The following is a 19,188-nucleotide window of genomic DNA, read 5'->3' as shown; positions in this document are numbered from 1 at the left end:
AAGAAAAAGAATTTAAACAGAAAAAACATTTTTTGTCCAAGCTCTAGTCTGTATCCAGATGATTTACTTGATTTTTTTTTTTAAATCAAATGACCCAAAGGCATTCTTATATTTGATGAAGGTTCCCTTTCTATACTTCCAAATGCTAGCATATATTGTTTGTGAATTTTTAAATTAAATAAAACCCCCTCCACTGCTTAAGACTGAATTCTGTCTGCTTCTTCAAACAGAATCATGAAGCCATATAAAGTTTAAATGAAATTAATATCAGTTATTGAATTGAAGGAATTAGTACTTACTGTTGACTTTTGCCTAAGCTTTTTTACAGAATCACGAAATTTTATTTTTGGTGGTAAGTGGGATTCATCCTCTTGCATCTCCCCAAATTTATCATTATCAGACTGCACAAAAATATATACATAAGTTGTAGCATATTTACCGAGCAATTAAAAAAAGACAAATAGGTGAATACAAAGATTAGATACTGCATTTTCACAGAAAAAAAATAACAAAAAAGAAACACAGTCACTGTGGTAACATTTACACTGATTTTATATTTATTTTAAAAGGGTACATCTAATTATTACTTAACTCCTTTCTCCTTTGGGTCAAGAAATAGACTGCAGAGCATCAAGAAATGGTTCATTGCATAAATGTTATCTTACTTTCTTCCCTGCTGATGAGATCATCATTTCTGCACTCCCAAACATAAGCAACCGCATGCTAATCTCCGCAAGGGGGAGAAATGGGGTAGCAATGTGAAATCTTCCTATCTGCACAGACAGCACAAGCCAGGCAGCAGCAGCAAGGGTGCTGCTGACAGACACTGCTGACCAGGGAAGGGAATCAAGGAGCTAAGGCCAGCTTCTCATATAGCTCCTGCTGCAATCAGAAAAAACCTATTTGGTATTATCCAAAAAAGGTGGTGTCATTGCTTGGGTGATTAAATACAGACTTATTTGCTTTGTTCTCTCTCAAACAATTTGCATAGCCTACTCTCAGACTCCAGGGGTGATACTCCTCCAACTTTTCAAGAAAGGAGGTAGCATGGTTATCCATTTCCAGTTTTCGGAATCTGTCTTTACACACAGATCACTATAAACATCACTGGTTCTGAGGTTGCTTCACCAAGTTCACTTAAGTGCTTCAAAGTGATTTTCATCAGGTTCAGCCAACATAAACACATCTAACATTCTATCCGTTTTTCCTCCTTGTGGCCTGAATTCTTGAATTAAAGGAAGGCATTTCTCAAGTTTACAGCTGTTCAACCTAAACTTCAAACTAATAATAGCAAAAAGAAAATCTCAAACCCTGGCAATCTGATGGCCACTTAACAACAGAACAGTATTTCATATATGTATGAGTAAATACAGGAAAGAAAACCAACACATGGAAGGTTTCAGATATACTTTAAATAGAACTAGTAACCAACTTCAATAAGGGTATCACTTCCACATTTTCCTAATACAAACATATTAAAACACTACTACTTAACTGAAAGCTATGACAAGTCCTTTTTTATAAGAAAAACACTGCCAAAAACCTCTCCACAACCTACATGAAAAGGTAATTCTCCCCTAGACAAGCAATTCAGCCAGGCTAATTCATACTGTTTGGAACTTCAGATAAAAACATTACTGCTACATGCTGTTACTTCCTGGGCATACATCATCTTTGGAACATATTTTCTACAGGCAAGCAATCTCTTTGTGAGTTCTGAAGAATATCTGGGCACAAGTTCTGCACAGGCATAGCCTTTGTTATTTTTTTTAGTACAAAATTCATTTAACAAAGAACATGCTTATACTAAAGAAGACTGAATATAAAATACTAAGGAGGAAATGAAGTAAACTACAATGACATAAAGTTAATATCCAGCCTTTAGCAATTACACTGTGCAAATTTATATAAAGCTATAACACAGTGGTCCTTTCTGTTACAGAAACTTTTAAACACTTCAAGGCATCTTAAGCAACAGAAGTCATAAACCTGTAAATGACAGAAGTTTCACATGACGTCTATGCTACAATGAAAGCAAATTATTATTGTTAAATATGTACATTAAAAGCAATAATCAGAAACATTCCTTCCTGGTTACTAATTCAAACAATTACATAATTTTTATCCCATTAAAATAAATGAAACTGATCTTCAAGACTATGTGTAGTCTTTGATGTATTTCATGTTTCACATTCACTTTCTTATCAGAATAGCAAGACAGATTGAACCTTCTTACCGCTTTATCCAATCTGACTTCTGCTTTCCGTTCTCTGATGCTTTTTAAACGCCTTGTTCGTGGACTGGGGTCTTCTTGCAATAAAGTAATTTCTGCTTTTGACTAAGCAAACAAAGAAATGCTTAGCTATAATAGAAATATAATAAGACCAAAGCTACAATAATTCCCAGGAACTCAACAATTTATGCGTGTTTGTGTTAGGGACAGAACCTTTCAACTATATAATCAGCTTAAGTGATTTTACAGACCTAGATGTTAATACCCCTTATTAAACTGCACAGTAAGCTTACAAGGAAATCTATTGATTTCAAAACAGTGTAAGATTTTTTGACAAAAACACAGAAGGATCTTGTAATGATTGTATAATTTTGAATTATAGAACAATAACTTTTATATTATTACAAACAAATTAAATAAAAACTTGAGAATAAATACAGCAATAGAAAAGCACTGGAAAATAAGTGTACTGATGAACTGAGTATTATTTTGGCATTAGAAATAAAAAAGCAGATATCCCAATTCAGATTCACATGGCGCTAAGCAAGCAAAATGAAGTGGGTAGTACTTATAAGACTAAAGTCAACCAAACAGGACTTCTGAAGGATTCTCACCCTTGCTGCTTTGAGTTTCTCTCTCATTCGCTCCCTAACAGAAGATTCTGCAAAGCCTGTCCTCGACGTAGAAGGAACAGGTGGCAATTCTGAAACAGAGAAAACAGGGTAACATGTTTAAATTAAGTATTTTCTGAAAGAAACTTAAAATTATGTAGAATAAAACCATACATACCATATGGAGTCCCATGTTCCAACAGGAAGAATTTGCAAGAGAAAATGTGAAGGAATTAAACATTTTTTGTAATTCAGACCTTATAGACTATGACTTAAATGCCTTTAACTGCGATAGATCTCCCTTTCATTATATACTACGAACCACCTGAAATAAAGCATATACAAACTTTTTTTTCTATTAAAAACACATAAAGAATTACCTTGCATTTTATAAGCTGTCAGAGCTGCCTAAATCTAATTTTGAATGGTGATGGGCTTGAAAGCCTGATACAGGTGTGATTGCAACAGTAAATAATTTACAGACTTGTCCCCTTTCTCAGCTTAAAGCTACCTGGTTTTTGTAGTGACAAAATATTAATTTCACCAGTGTTGGTTTTGTGCTATAGCTCGAGTACAACCAAGAGAGTAAGATGTATTTTACTCTGTCCCATGTATGACTGACTGCATCACCAAGTAACTTCACACACAAGCTACTCTCAGCTCTACTTGTGCCACCCCTCTGGAAGCAGCAGACCACCTCCTCCAAGCTCAAGAGCAGTCCATCCTCGTGCTCAGGAAGTCAAGCAAGACCCACAGGAGGCTGCATAGATGAACTAACTCAACTCACGCATAAAAAGAAAACTTACAAGAGATGTAAACAAATAGTATGACACTGTCTGATCATGCAGGGATGGGCTCAGGAAAGCCAGAGTCCACCCAGACTTGAATCTGGCAATGGATGTGACAGCCAATAAGCTGGGATATTACAGGTGTATTAGCAGCAAAAGTAAGACCAAGGAAAACAGTTACTGGCTGCTGAATGGGGCAGGGGACCAGGTGAGAGGAGACACAGAAAAGACCCAGGTAATCAGTGCTTTCTTCATCTCAGCTTCTACCACCATCAGGAACACCAGGCTCCGCAGACCAGAGGCAGAGCCTGGAGCAGCAAGAAGTCACCCTCAATAGAGGAAGACCAAGGAAAGCCATATTTAAACAAACTGGGCATACGCAAATGCATGGGTCCTAATGGGATGCTTCCGTGAGTGCCAAAGAAGCTGGTCAATGTCACCTCAAGGTCACTCTCAATTATCTTTAAAAGATCATGGTGATGATCAAGGGAGGTTCCTGAGGACTGGAAGTGAGCAAGGAAGGTTCTCCCTTCAAGAAGGGGAATCTGGGGAACTACAGGCTGGTTAGCCTCATCTTGATCCCCAAGAAGGTGATGGAGCAAATAAATAATCCTGGAAATCATTGCCAAATATGTTAAATACAAGATGAAAACTGGAAGTCATCAGCACGGATTTATGATAGGGAAAAGCTTCTACCTGACCACAGAGACAACTTTCTATGATGAGATAACTGGGTTAGCAGATGAAGGGAAAGAAGTGGATGTTGTTTATTCCTGTTTCCTATAATGTCCTTATAGAGAAAATGATTAAACATGGACTATATAAGTAGGTGGAATGAAAATTGCCTGGATTGTTGGGCTCAAATGGTTCTGATCAGTAGTGTTAAGTCCAGCTGGAGACCATCACTAGAGCTGTACCCCTGGCACTGATTTCAAGAAAACAAACAAATCCCACAACCCACCCTCCAACTCCAAGAACTCATCAAAACTCAAGTATTCTCTGTTGATCCTGTGAAACAGATAAATCTGAGTTTTAAATATGTGTTATATATTTAGATTTTTTGACAGACAGTAAATACCAGGTGTGGACACTGACTTGGGTAATCATGTGATTATGAAAAAGAAGAATTACTGTTTGTTGCAGCCTTTGAATTGCTGCTCCCAAAAAGCCCAGGCTTTTCTTCCATAATTAAAGCTGAATGAGAACATGTCTTTGACAACCAAACTTATCAGGGCCTACTTTTTCTTTGAAGGAAATGACAGCATTTCTCCTCTCCTCCTTATCTTCCACGTATCAAATCCTCTTAGATTATGATTTCTTTAGGCAGATTCAGTAAATATTAGTAGGATGACTCTATACCCTACTGTATTCCCTGATACCTAAATAAAAAGTATTAATAATTATCCAGTGGTTTACAGAGAAGCTACGCTCTTGGGGTCGGAAATACTAAGGAATGGATACCTACAACCTATCCACTCATATAAACACAAATGAAAAACTTTTAAAATGTACAATATAAATGAGATTATATGTGTAAGCAAATGGCAACACTTCCAGCAGCTTTATGTATTAAACACAATTAGGGTCATCTTCTGCACAGTGTTTTGAGAAGGTACACATCTCCCTCTCTTGGACTGTACCATCACTGAAGAAGAAACAAGGTTATCCTCTTTATAGAAGTTTCCAGAATATTTTTAACTGAAAACACAGTTTTATATACCTAACAGCTTGGAAAGTCATCACTTAAGTTTTTTTCTTTTTGAGAGACCTAACTCATTTCTTCATTAACAGAACTGATTCTAGCTACATAATTGTCTTCCCAACTGCACAGACCTCTTCACTGGAGCCCTGGACTTCACTTGGAAATTCTCAGGACCTTACTGAAACTTTACCTTTGACTGATATATGCAGTATTAACTTTTTAAAGATAAATGATTTACATTCCTTCTTATATGTGGAATCCTCCAATCTTATTTTTTTTCTCCTGAACTTCTGTAACTCGTTTTTATTTTCAGAAGGAGCACCGTCATTCCACACAACACAGTCGCCCTTTTACTAGATCAACTCTAAGATGACTATCAGAAGAAAACTAGTTCTTTTTGCACATGTTCTTTGTGGTGCATGGCTTTTTTTTTTTTTTCTCCTGAATTATTAATCTGTGAACACATGATATTCTAGGTAAAGAAGATTTTCTAGTTATCTCCACTTACAGAATTGTATTACTTGTCAGTTCTTCAAGCCAAACACTGATTTGTTCTTTGCCCTTACGAGAGAACATTGTTTGCCAATGTCCAAGTAAAGGGTGACTACAGGTTTATATAAGGCATTAAATTAATGAAAAGGAGATAAAACAGTAAAGGGTAAGGAGTGATAACGTCACACAACATATATCCATTATGGCTGATTCAGTACTATTCCAAGAGCTTTACTGGCAGTGGAAAAATACTGTCTGTTGAATATACAACTTATAAAGACTACCTACTATACCAAAGTAAAAGTGCAATGTAATTTCTAGGATTATCTTGGTTCACTGTCATTTAGAAAGAAAAATACATTAAGACAAACCCCGCTAATGCTGATTCTACTCAGAAACATCAGAAGATTTGGGAGAATCCTAATCTTTTCAAATGGCACAATTTACTGCCTGTATTTGTAAGAAGCAGCATTCATTGTGTTTGGAAACTTTCAAAAGAAAGAACAAGGCACAAAGTGAGTATCACTAGCATGAGACACATAAGAGAAAAGCAAGCATCCCGCAACCAATTCTTTACCAAGAGGAATGCTAGAGACAGAAATCAGCAAGTACCCAGTAGAGACACTAAGAGATGACACACGGAGAAGCCTATTTGCATTTTGTCTTTTCTAACAAGGAATGCATTATGCGTAAGAACAGGGTAAGAATTAATGATAAAACAGAGAACGAGATCTAGATAAATATTAATCAGACCGAGCTAATTAAAAGCCATCATTGCAGGGTATCCAGTAATGAACTGGCTGCAGCAAAATCAGAACCATAGGTGATTCTGAGAAGTGATTAAGAACAGGCAAAATCTCAGGCGAGTGTCTTTAAAGAAATGGGAAAGAAGCATACACAAGTCAGTCTAACTTCAACTCTACAAAAAAGACTCAGCCTATTGGTAAATATTTAAAAGACAGTAAAGTAATAAGCAACAGACAATAAAACAATAAGCAACAGAATGCCCAGATTAGCCAACATCAACACCTATCAAGACAATTTAATCAAGACAATTTAATGTTCAACATATTTTCCAGCCGTTCTTGTAACGGAAACAGCATATGTCTCAACTTTTGAGCCTGCCTTATATAAAGCATCTCTCAGTAGGAAATATTTTGATGAAATGACCGGGGGAAAGGGGGCACGTTCAAGTCACTGGAAAATCACATTTTAAAAGATAAGCAAGTAACAGTTAATAAATTCAAACCCCATATTGAATAGGTATTTTCAGGGTCTGCCTCAATCTAATGTCTTTAAAACATTTATTAATGGTTTGAATGACGGAATAACATCTATCCGTGTATAAAACATGCAGACAAGAACTGTCAGAAGTCACATTTGTTCAAGACAGACTTTGAAGAGTTTGTTGCAATAGAGAAAAAACTTCAGTATCTTTTACAACTTCAAGCCCACAAAAGGCTGCAGCACACAAAAAAGCTCTATGCGTCTGCTGGAGATGGAAATGACGGACCTGAATTGCAATAAGGAAAGTGGTTACACACTGGAAAAGGTTTTTAACTTTTGGGGTATTCTAGCATTGTAACTGAGACCCCTAAACAGTTATGGAACCTTCACCAGTGCAAGCTTCTAAGTTTAAAAAGTAAACCAACAACAACAAAATCAACCAAAAAATCTCCACCAAAACCAGGTATCAAGACCTAAATAGAGTTGAAATGACCTAAAGGGAGAAGTTAGTCTAAAGCTACCTTTTGATTTGCCCTCTGTGACTTTTTTTACCATTGTATTCTGCTCAGTGTCTAAAAACATACTCTTATTTCAGTGGAGGAAATGCTTCAGTTCAATTCCATTCTGATAAATGAAAACTAGAAAGCAACAGATTAGAATCTGCTTTCAATCTTTTGAAATACTTGACAATTGCTTGTAAACACTCCCAGACAAGCCAGGTTGAACAGCATAAACACACAAAATTAGGGCAGAAACAATCTGCCACTACTTTAACCACTTCTTAAAGCATCAGAATTCATATTCAGTATGCAGAATTCTCTATGAATTAATCAGTTCCTTGTGCAACAGGGGAATTATCCTTTCCATATATAACGAAAAACATTTTAAGGCTTTAGTAGCTGCAGTAAAATTAGTTCAATATATCAATTATTGTGGGATCCTATGGTTCCTTGAAAAAAGGACCACATAAAAAAATACTTTATTTCTCTGTACACATACTCTTGTTCTGCTTACGTGAATTGGCTCTACAGCCAACTAATTTGTGCTTAACTTCAAAACACATTTTTGAAGTGAAAGAATAAGACTGATATCCATTACTTTGCAGGATCACCATTACAAGCCTGTATCAAAAAATTTCACACCGCATTTTACATTGGAAGCGTCATCATTCTACAATGGCTCCATATTTTACTTTAGACAGATCTAAAGAACTTGCTGGATAGTCAAAATGAAATTAAGATAAACTTAGAACCTGAAAATGCCATCTAGTAAGTTCTTCCTTGATTTTACCTGCACTCAGAGGAGCCCAAACACGCTCGATCTCTGTGTGACTTCAAAGCTCTCTCCACTGACATGCACCCAGAATCGCTGCAAGTGTCTCAACACCAATCCTGAATCTGAGCAGGATGCAGAAACCAGGCATGAGGGAAAGAAGACAGAGGGACATGCTGTGACAAGCATGAGAAAGAAAATACGGAATGGTAACTTCCAGCATAAGTCCTGGAAACACTTGTATATTTTTCATGGATACAATCACTGCATAAATGCATAGTAAGACACTCCAGAAACAACCAAGTAAGTAACAAATTCAAAAAATTCAACAATGAAGAAAAAGATTTTGTAAAGTCAGGACAACTACACAGTTACAAGGGAATAACTATGAGACATGGGCTTTTCATTTAAAGCAATTCTTCTTTTGCAAATCTTATTTATTAATCTGACTAGTGGACTGACATACAGCCAAGACTTTCTATTTAAGGAAGGTATATAGGCATCTAGGCACACACATAATTAAATTATAGTAAAATAAATTTCTGCAAACAGACTGTATTAAAAAAATATTAAAGACTGACTGAACACTTTAATAGACAAACAGAGACTATGATAAATACTAAGTGAAGAAATAGTTGATGGATATGTTTCCAGGTAAGTTTGCCATAGCAGTATGAGAATGAGAAAATGATTATACCATGCTAGCATAAAATCAACCAAGTATTTGAAGGACATCACAAATTGATAATTCCAGAAACATTACCTAACTGGTGTTAAAATATAGTTCCCTTTTCATATAAAGGGGTGTGTGCGTGTATATACTTTTAGCACCAGAAATTTAACATAAACAATGAACAAATGTGGTGACAACTCTGACAAACTAAAAAGAGCTAGGAACAGAGGTAATGTATTACCACAGGTACTCAAGCAAAACGAAAACAAGATAGTAAAGACCCTATGTAATATTTTTCAATGGCACTTGGAAAATGTGTGTGTGTGTTGTTACACTTTAGTATTTTTTTTAAATGGTTAGTTATCACTTGGCAAGACAGTGATAAACAGAAATTCATATACAGATAATCACCCTAGTAAAGGCAGTGAAGAAATTAAAAGAAATCTACTTTTACCTTACGAGTGAGCAACAGAATAGGAAACGTCAGTGTCAGCATATTCAAAAGCTTAATATACCAAGGATGAAAATTTACATTATTTATAAATCTGTCAGACTGAATTCCAGCAAAAAAAACCCTGAAATAAGTGTTGGATAGATGCATGAAGACTTTAGCTCAAGGTACAGTCTCTCAGAATTTAAGAGGTAATTTTGAAAGATGAATCAGATGGATAAGTTATCCTGCAATTAAGTAAACCAATCATACAGACTATTCAGAATACCACATGGAGTACTTCTCACTCGATCATACAAAATTAGCAGAATTACAGGATTTCAGAAGCAGGAACAAGTAAGAGTAAAACACTTAAGAAAACAAAACATTTATCCCATAAGGAAACTAATGGCTAGCTTTCTTCTCAGACTACTGCTGTGCTGTTATTTATTCTTGGAAAAGGAGCTTCTGTAGAAGAAAACAACCATCACTAGAGGGTGTCTCTTGATTTCCTCATACAATCAATTCTGAAAACTGTTTGGACTCCATCTGTCAACAGTGCATCACTTCTAGCACAAGCTGGCACAGTGAGACTCAAAAATCATTCAAAAGGAAAGTACACAGACCGTGAAAGAGCTGGAAACGTCCCTAAATTGTAGATATCTGTAACAAATATCTTATTTTGCTAAAATGAGTTTAAAGACAATACAAAGATTTTATTTAATAAACCTCGGTATTGATGAAAAAACTAAGAATGTTTATACTTTTCTGGATTTTGGTTTTGTTGGCTTTTTTAATACCGTTCTTAATTACCTCTTTTATGCATCCTGTTTATGTAAGCCCATAAAAACTACGCAGCAAGATTTACGACATTATTGTTGTCCTAAGTATTTATCAGGAACATTGCAGAGATTCTGCCAAAGAAACTGAAGGTTACTTTCAAGTACCAACAACTTCTCTCCAAGCCTGCAATCATTCATTTTTAACAGCTTCCCACTGCATCACTCTCTTGCACTCTTCTTTGTGGGTAAATAGAGCATTTCACATGTGACACAAACCAGCCCATCAATCAATCCACGCGCCATCATAAGCACGAATGACACTTGAAGCACAAAATATAATGTTCGTATACGGCATGTCTACACTAGCACTTCTGAAAAACGCTGTGTATTTTATGTAAGGACATTCTACAGTTTACTCGAACACCGTAGCAGCATGTCTTTCTAGTCCGGCGCTCTAACTTTACGCATAACGCTCCGAGATGACTTGGCACACGACAGACACCCCTCCATCCCTGCCCTAATCCTGCGGCTAAAACCGAGCTTAAGGAAGCTCCTCAAGGGCAAGCGCAACCAGCGCGCCCCACGCGCCCCCCCTCCCGCGCGGACCTGGCAGCAACTTCTCTGCCTACGAGCCGGCGGGAAACTCCCGGCGCTAAGGCTGAACCCAGCACCGCCCCTGAGCCAGGCACGCCGCGCCGGACGCCCGGGGGGAGGGTACCGAGCCGCCGCCGCCACCGCCCATGACACGTGTAGCGCGGCGGGCAAGCGCCACGCCCCGCCCCGCCGCTGGGCGGGCAGTCCGTCCGTCCGTCCGTCCGTCCGTCACTCACCGCGCGGCGCCGGAGCGGCAGCGCCGGCCGGGCCGGCCGCCATGCTGTCGCGGCTCCTTTCCTCCGCCCGCCGCTCGGGGGGACCGACAGCCTCCGGCAGCTGCAGGGGGGCAGAAAGGGCGAGGGACAGGCCGCGGAAGGAGCGGGCCCGCCCGCGCCGCCGACGGGCCCCGACCCCGCGGGGGAGGGCGTGGGCCTGCGCGTGCGCGCCGCCCTGTGCGCATGCGCGGTGGGCGCGGCGGCAGCCCGCGGAGGGCTGCCCTGAGGCGGCCCCGGGCCTGGGCGGGGGGTGGGAAGCGGGTCGCGGGGTTGAGGATGCTCACCGTTTGCTTTCTCCTGTGCCTGCGAGTTGTCAAGGGCCTCCTCAGCCTTTCCGCCTGGGCAGCCTCCTCGTCCAGGAACTCCTTTCACAGAGAGAGAGCTGTGCTGCGGGGTAGAGGCTGGCCTTGTCCCCAGACCCGCGGAAATAATCTCTCGCCTGTCAGAATACCCGATATAAGCAGTTTTCTCCGGATCTGTATGTTCCACTGATGCCATTGGCAGGCTACAGCCCTGAAGCTGGCTGAAGTTAGCGCATACTGCTCTTTGTTGGCAAGATTAAAGCCTACTGACAGCTCTAAAGCATCTTGTCTTTATCTTTACAGTTTCCTCATACCACAAAGGGGTTTGTTTTGGGTTTTTTTTTCCCCTTCTGACATTTTGTTGACATAGTACCAGGCGCAGTTTAAACATGATACATAAAAGTATTTCTAGTGATGAGGAAACAGGGTAGCTGTTTTTGCAACCTGCTCAAGACTAAATATATTTCCCCAATAATTTGAAGATAATTTCATCCACTAAATGTTGGATCGATATGAAATAGAATAAAAGACAAACATTAAAGGTGCCGATTTAACAGCATATGTTTTCTATGGTTGAAATGGAGTTGTACAGAAATGAATTAATGCAAGCCTGCATTAACTAGAATGGTACTGACTGATCTAGGGTTAGCAAGAGTTTAGACGACACTCCTATTTCACTTTTTGCAGTTACATATATAAAATATTCCTATTACTCTCAGTGAAAAATGATCACACACCATTTTTGTCTCAACTAACTGGACACTAACCTCCATGATTATCATCTGTGATTCTTCACTGGGGTTCATCTGGTTGGGGGCTGACAACTGCCTGTCACAAGCAACGCAGGAATTACTCACAAGAGATAGGCTTTAATATGTGCATAATGAACATGAGATACATTCTGTGTAACTTTTGCACCCTGAACACTCAAATTAAATACCATTTAACATACAGACTTAATACTTTAAAAATGCCATGTTTTTTTCAGAATGGAATGATTAAAAATATATACATGCATTTATTTAAGTATTGCATATAATAGTGAATAATGTGGGCCTGTACATGCTGTATGAACACTCTTGTGACATATTTTTTTAATGAACAACCCACCTACAGTCCACAAAGCAAGCTGCAAGATCCAGATCACCGAGACATGTTCAGTTCCTTTTTTCCTCCATTTCCAGCATTGGGCTTGGTAGGTGTTTCAGTTTTACCAAACCTGGAACCCACCAAATCACTTCAGCTTTGTTTACACTAGAAAGTTGCTTTATTTGGTTACAAACATTTAGGAGATTTTAAGATTTCTATCTGTACAACTCAGTTCATTGCGCCCATTATTGCAGATTCCTGTCCTGCTTCACCTGTAATTGGCAGGAAAACGACCTCAGCTGTATTTGTTCCCCATGCACAGCTTGTGCCAACGTGTCTGCACCAAGTGCAAAATCTGAGAGCCAATGAATGGAGCTAACAGATGATACAACATCATAATTTATTCTGGATTTCAAAATCCCCATGAAACAATTCATGGGAGTAAAACGTGTGGCCTTTTTCCATACCTGGCTAAATGTCTTCTAGCAAGAGGGCTAAATGAGGCCCGCACAGGTCATCCATTGTTTCCTCATCACTTCATTGTACCAGGTATATACAGGCTCATGCATACTCACCTTAAAAAGTGCTTCCAGCCCAGACTAGAATATGAAGAGTGATCTTTATATTCCTCTTTATCTTAGGAGATTCCTAATAAAAAAGCAGAAGCAGCTGAGGAGGAGCAGTGTGGTTATCTCCTGCCAAAGGCTTAGCCAGTACCAGCTACTAGCCCCAAGGATTTTCAGGTTTCTAAATAAGTCTCAACTAGCACAGGGAGCTGAACTTGTCCTAAACAAGAAGTTCTCTTAGACAAATACAACTACCTCCCAAACCACCTGTGTGTTTGCCTCAGCACCAGGTGATGTACCCCAAAATGGCAACATTACCTTGCTGCAGGCAATGTTCACCAAATACCCTCCTCATGGCACAAAATATATAGCTCTGCAAGAAGCGGCCGCATTTTTATTGCTTGGCACATAAACGTCTTTTTCATATCAAGCTTTACGTATCAAATTTAGTCTTTCCTAAAGGCACATGTAAATGGAGAACAGTGGCAACAAAGCAGAAGGGCCTTATGGCCTCTTTCTTTAACAATTTTCTAGCATTTCTTGAAGTTAAGTACTATAGCAGGCACATTAAAACGTAATAAACTGGATGCAAGAACTATAAAGCTCTCCATTAGCTCAGAGGCAGTTTCCAAAGCACTTAAAATAACAGGAATGCAGTGAAGTTTCTCTCATCCCTCTTTAAAATAAAATAACTACATCAAAAGTACCTAGAAAATAATTTTGAGGGTTTTGCATTCTTAAATTTGTCTCATTCAGGAAAATAGGCAGGATGCAATGATACTGAAACAGATCTAAAGGAAAATGGTTTTTTCCTACCTGGGTTTTCTCATACAGCAGCTTTCGGAGTACAGACAAGAACCAAACACAACACTCCCCCTAGCAACAAAGTTTCAGCTTTACTTTTTAAAGAGAAAGAGTCCGATTCTCCTCCTTAAGACACTAAAACAGTTCCGGAAGACTTCTTTTTTGTAAACAACTTCTTCTACAGTAAAAGGGAAAGTCATGAATAAAGTATGGGGAAGATGAAGTGACTGCAGCTCCTTCAGGCAGTAATGCATTTCAGTTACTGCAGTGACTTGAAAAAAAAAAATCCATAGTATATTTTTGCAGGACCAAGGATAGTTATTTCAGATTGAAATACAATAAAGATAGTCACTCCTCCTAACTTTAAGTACCTAACTTTGCAAAATCATCTGACTTAATTTCTGTGTACTTCTTATGTAAGTAGAGGCACAGACTCTTCTTGAGACATGTAGAATTGAGAGCAGCGATTCCTGAATATCAATCATTTTCAGAAGAGCCTGTCCTGTTGATTAAAGGGAGATATTAAACCTCTAATTCAGACTATATGCCAACATTCCAGCAAGTAAAATTTTTTTTAGACTAATTTCACTCTGAAAAAAATCCCTGACATTAGTCAAGTAGGAATAAATCCTTGAAAAAGATGGTTAGTAGCCAGTTGTTTTTCAGGTTCTTTTCCAGTGCCTTAAAGTACTCCGAGTATTAACTGAAGCTGTATCAGGAGGACAACAATGCATTATTTTTTACAGATGACCTTTACAAATCAGCATAGGCCTTACCAAACTTCTTAGCATGTCATTTTGGCAAAAAATAATGGGAAATATAGCAGAGTTCAAACGGATATAATCTCTCAGCAGCTGTAATTTGCAGACAGGCTTTTTGCCACACCAGCATTAAAAAATGTTTTAGTAAATGCTCTGAGTCTGGGCAAGGCAGATCCTGAAACCAAAGTAAGAATTAAACAAACCATAACTTTATAAAGTAATGAATATAATACTTCTGTAGCAGAAAAAATAAGGGTATGACGGCTTCATTAGAGTTGTTCTAGAGCCTGCTTAAAGGTTAATACAATCCTTAAGCCCTGGTTAGAGAAGCAGTGGAGGGATGGGTTATCTACGTGTTAAATGCTCACAACCATCTTATGTAGATACTAGGAATGGCAGAAGTATCAGCGCTATCAGATAGTTTGTAGAAACATGGATTGTCTTATATAGAGTTCCTAATTTTTATAGGTACAAAGTGATTTATAGTTTTCCTATCAAGTATGGAGAGAGGTCTTTTCTGCTGCACTGAATTCTTAACAAAGTAATTTTTTATGTTAACATTTGTATTAGTATCTTTAGTACAACCAGAATAAACAATATTGCTGAGATTAAATGGAGTTGTTATTAGACCTATTTATAGTTGTCTTTATATAAACAGTCCCTATAACATCTGAAGGTCTGTTACTGCAAAGTTTTAGTAGCTGGAATGACATGAAAGGAGATGGCTGAATTGTTTCCCATTTGTGAATACTGCTGCAAGAAGGAGATGATGGAAAGAAGTAAACAGTCACAGTAGATAAAAAGATTGGGAGTATGCATTTTTTAATTGCTAAAAGAGGAACTATCACAGCTAGAAGACAACTGACATGACAATAGCTTTTAAGAATGGGAAAGAAATGTAATCAGAGGGCATATTTCTTAGGGTAACATATACCATACACAATCTGTTTTCTGCTAGGTCTCACCGTATGTGGGACTGTGGCAATGATGCAGTGGGTGAACCTTCGTACAGAGTTTTGGCATGGACTCAGGTTCAACATCTTGTTTTGCTAATATGTATGCGTCTCAACAATTTATTCCAGTCTCAGAAACAGTTGTACAAACAGTTTAAATGATGGACAAATAGGAGCAGCATTATGTAAGGAACATTACTATAATACCCTAAAGAAGCAGTGGGGGACCTTTGCTTAACAGGATGTAAAGCTGCTTAAAAACACATGTCAGTACAATGACTCTACTCACAGGAGACATACAGTATTCAAACCACATATGTTCCCTGGGGTGGAGAACAACTCATTTATCATGGTCAGCATTACAAAAACAAAGGCAAGCCCAATGTCATTGATTACACCGGACAGCAGATTTATTGCTCCAAATAAGATGATGTGAGCTGTTAGATCTGACACTGTCACACTTAGGCATAAATTGTTGATGGCTTTTAGCAGAGGCAAGGTAGATGGCAGCTTGTAGTGACCACACTGCAGGCTGCCCCAGGAGAGGGCAGGCTAAGGGGTAACAGACCCCAAGTTCAGCGTTAAAATCATTTTAAAATGAGTAGTGGACAATTAATGATAGAGTTTATTCTCAGGGTTTGAAGATAATGTAAGTTTTGGAACGCCATATACTCCTCTTTTTACCTGTCTAGAATCAAAGCCAAAACATGTAAAAACAAATTAAAACAGAAGCGAAACTGCAAATTTTACAAGCCTTGTACAACATTTACAGAATAAGAGAACATGTTGCTGTGTTCACAGAATAGGAATTTCAAGTACTATGTGCAACTCTACAGTGATCCTAGTTTCAGGGAGGTTAAAAATGAGGAAGAAAGAATTCTGATCATCTTGATCATTTTAAACTGATCGCACCTTACTCCAACATGACAGAAATTGCAAATAAAATTTCCTGAAATTTGTCACATGTGGTTTAGAAATCTGTGTTCATGTACCAGAACATCTGACAGAGTGTGGGTGAACGCAGGCGGTGTGTGAAAGGGACATCAGCATCCGTGATAAGCAAGTTTTCGGAGGATTGAAGAGAGAGATTGTTCTTCAACTCAAAAATTTTAAATCCTTTCTACTGTCTTCCAAGCCTAGGGATAACACTTTGTTGAAATCACAGAAAGAAAAGGGACTGCTGGTATATTTCCTTCATACAATTCACCCATTTCCAGAAATTCCATCTGCTTCTTGCTAAAAATTTGCTTTAGAGCCTGCTGAGAATCATAGTTAATTAGTTTTTCAAGAATTCCGTATTTTTTATCCCTTTATTAGCATGAAATATAAAAGACTATTCTTTCACAGAGATGATTTTACAACTACCGTGTTATGCTTTGTATTTTGTTTAGGATTTTGACAGATGCTTTGAAGTTGAAAAGAAATAAATTTATAATTTTCTTGGTATAAGTAGAAACACTCCAGGATACATTTAGGTTTTCCACACCTAAAATAAAATAACCTTTAAAACATCAATTTTTTTATATATACTTAAGTGTGTTGAATTTGGAGGTATGAGGGTATTATCTGGCCCACCTTAATATACTGTAAAATTTTCTGGAGGACAGCCAAGTTACTGCAGTTGAAGTTGTCCTAGGAGGAACTTGAGCAATACTTTACAAAAGGTTTGACAAGGGGTCACTTCCACCGTTATAAGGGTACTTCTCTGTTCTCATCAATCCACATCTTCTGCCTAATTGTGAGACATTTACATTGCCAAATTAAATTATGCCAGTTTTTCCACTTAGTGGATTGTTCTCTAAGAGCAGACATCTTATTTAACTTTTGCCATCTCAGACTTAAAGGCCAACCTAAGTTACTCATGTAGATACAGGTTAGATACTCCTGATTCCTCCTTTCTTAAAGTAGGTGTCTAATACAGTGTCATCCAAACAGAGATTTACCTCACCTGTTTCTTTACACTGATGATAGGAGTGCTAACAACTAATGTAGCCTAGGCAATGATCTTTGAACTTTTAAAGTCAGATAAAATAAATTTTGTACTAACACTTGCTGCTGCAGGAACAATCTGCATAGAGGAAAATGTTCTTACACTTCTTCCAGCAGATAGCTGCTGGATTGTACTACAATAATTAGAATTGAGGGATATCAGCCAAATGCCAAATAATCTAAGGCACTTTTTCTTTGTATATATTTACTATTAAAAGATAGATGTATAATATGTCTATTTAATTTTTCGTTTGCTTTAGGTAGTAACTAATTAATTGATCTGATGTATGCAGCTAGTATCAGAGTCTGAGAGTTTTGTGAGAGTACTTGGAAATGTCTTCCTGCTGATGTGAGGAAGAATCATGCCTCTGAAATTCAGAAATACTGACACAACCTCAGTTTGGAGTGTTGACTTAAGGAGTTAACAGGGAAGTGAATGTAACCTATAAATGTTCTCTGAGCTGAAGTCTAAATAGTTTATACCAGGAGAAATAAATTGCTTCTTGAAAGCAATGTATTACTCATTGAGAAAGGTTGTGGTATATTGCTTTCTCAACCGTATTTTTCTCCTGTTTACTCTTATGTATTATTTCTTGGATGGGATTCATCACCTACTGAAATACATTTATAAAGTAAGCTACATTTCTACATAAAACTGAAGTTCCTACTGACCAAATTGCCTAGTACAGCATCAGTATAGTTATCCTATGAATTTCCTGCCAATGGATAAATTAAACCAATGGGTGAAAAGTAAATTATTCAGTGAATCTCTTAGTGAATGAATATGAACTGCACATAGTGGGTGACCTGTAGAAGGTAAATAAAAATAAAGTGTTATATGAACTGCACCAACTAATGAAACATACTTGGTGGGGAACAAAATAAACTGCTTGTCAGTTTATATATTTTTACCTATCCCAAAAGTACATAAATGTTATTAGGTAGATTTAAAAATATTTGAAGAGTGTATATAATGTTCTCAGTACTGATATCCCTTACTAACTATTTTCTCTATATTGTCTGATCATTGTAAAAAAATTGCTGCTGAAAAATTGTATAACAGCCTAAACTACATGGACATGAATACCTGTAATGAAGAAAGTGAAGGTAATTATTCAAAGTAACATACCCATATCAGTTTGAAGATAGACTTTAATGTTTAATTAGTCATCTAGGTTAAAAATGTTCAGCAGTGAAACATGACTGACTTCTTCCTTGATGTCACTCTACCAAGTATAAAGTCTGAAAGAATAAAAAATTGTGGGGAGCTATTTTGTTTCAAATAGCTTTATTTTACTTATGTATATTTACATACATATATCCCTAGTAAATATATATATATATATATATATAACCTATGAATCTCAGGAACACTAATCTTATGGATATTGTCTGAAGGTTTCCTGGTGGTCTCAGGTTTGTATGAGTTCTTGCAGCCTCAGTAGGAAGCCCAAGAGCTGGTGCTGCAGCAAAGACATGCTTCCTCCTGAGAGTTTCTCCTGGTGATACTAATTTCTCTCTGCTGACTGTAGTCAAAGGCTAGTTGACTAACTTGATCTGGATGCCTAGTTTTATACGGCACTATGGCATATGTTAGAATGACATATATATTGTGTGGAAATCTTTGATTAATTTCAAATTTAAT

At 37.8% G+C, this 19,188-nt stretch overlaps 1 protein-coding gene across 3 annotated transcripts in view; it reads right to left on the bottom strand.

Moving 5' to 3' along the window:
• Window positions 1-11,229, bottom strand: part of CC2D2A (coiled-coil and C2 domain containing 2A) — a 67,422-nt gene extending 56,193 nt beyond the window's left edge. For all 3 annotated transcript variants that reach the window (XM_074904548.1, XM_074904549.1, XM_074904550.1), the window contains exons 1-4: window positions 11,041-11,229; window positions 2,848-2,936; window positions 2,237-2,338; window positions 300-401 (exon numbers count right to left, since the gene is read on the bottom strand). In XM_074904548.1, the coding sequence (XP_074760649.1) occupies window positions 300-401; window positions 2,237-2,338; window positions 2,848-2,936; window positions 11,041-11,083 (336 nt within the window). In that variant the 5' untranslated portion in view covers window positions 11,084-11,229. The remainder of the gene's footprint in view (window positions 1-299; window positions 402-2,236; window positions 2,339-2,847; window positions 2,937-11,040) is intronic.
• Between the last annotated feature and the right edge of the window lie 7,959 nt (window positions 11,230-19,188).

Source organism: Athene noctua, chromosome 4 (genome assembly GCF_965140245.1).
Source record: "Athene noctua chromosome 4, bAthNoc1.hap1.1, whole genome shotgun sequence".
Taxonomy (NCBI): domain Eukaryota; kingdom Metazoa; phylum Chordata; class Aves; order Strigiformes; family Strigidae; genus Athene; species Athene noctua.
The sequence above is the reverse complement of the archived record's forward strand: the minus strand, read 5'-3'. Positions and strand labels throughout refer to the sequence as shown.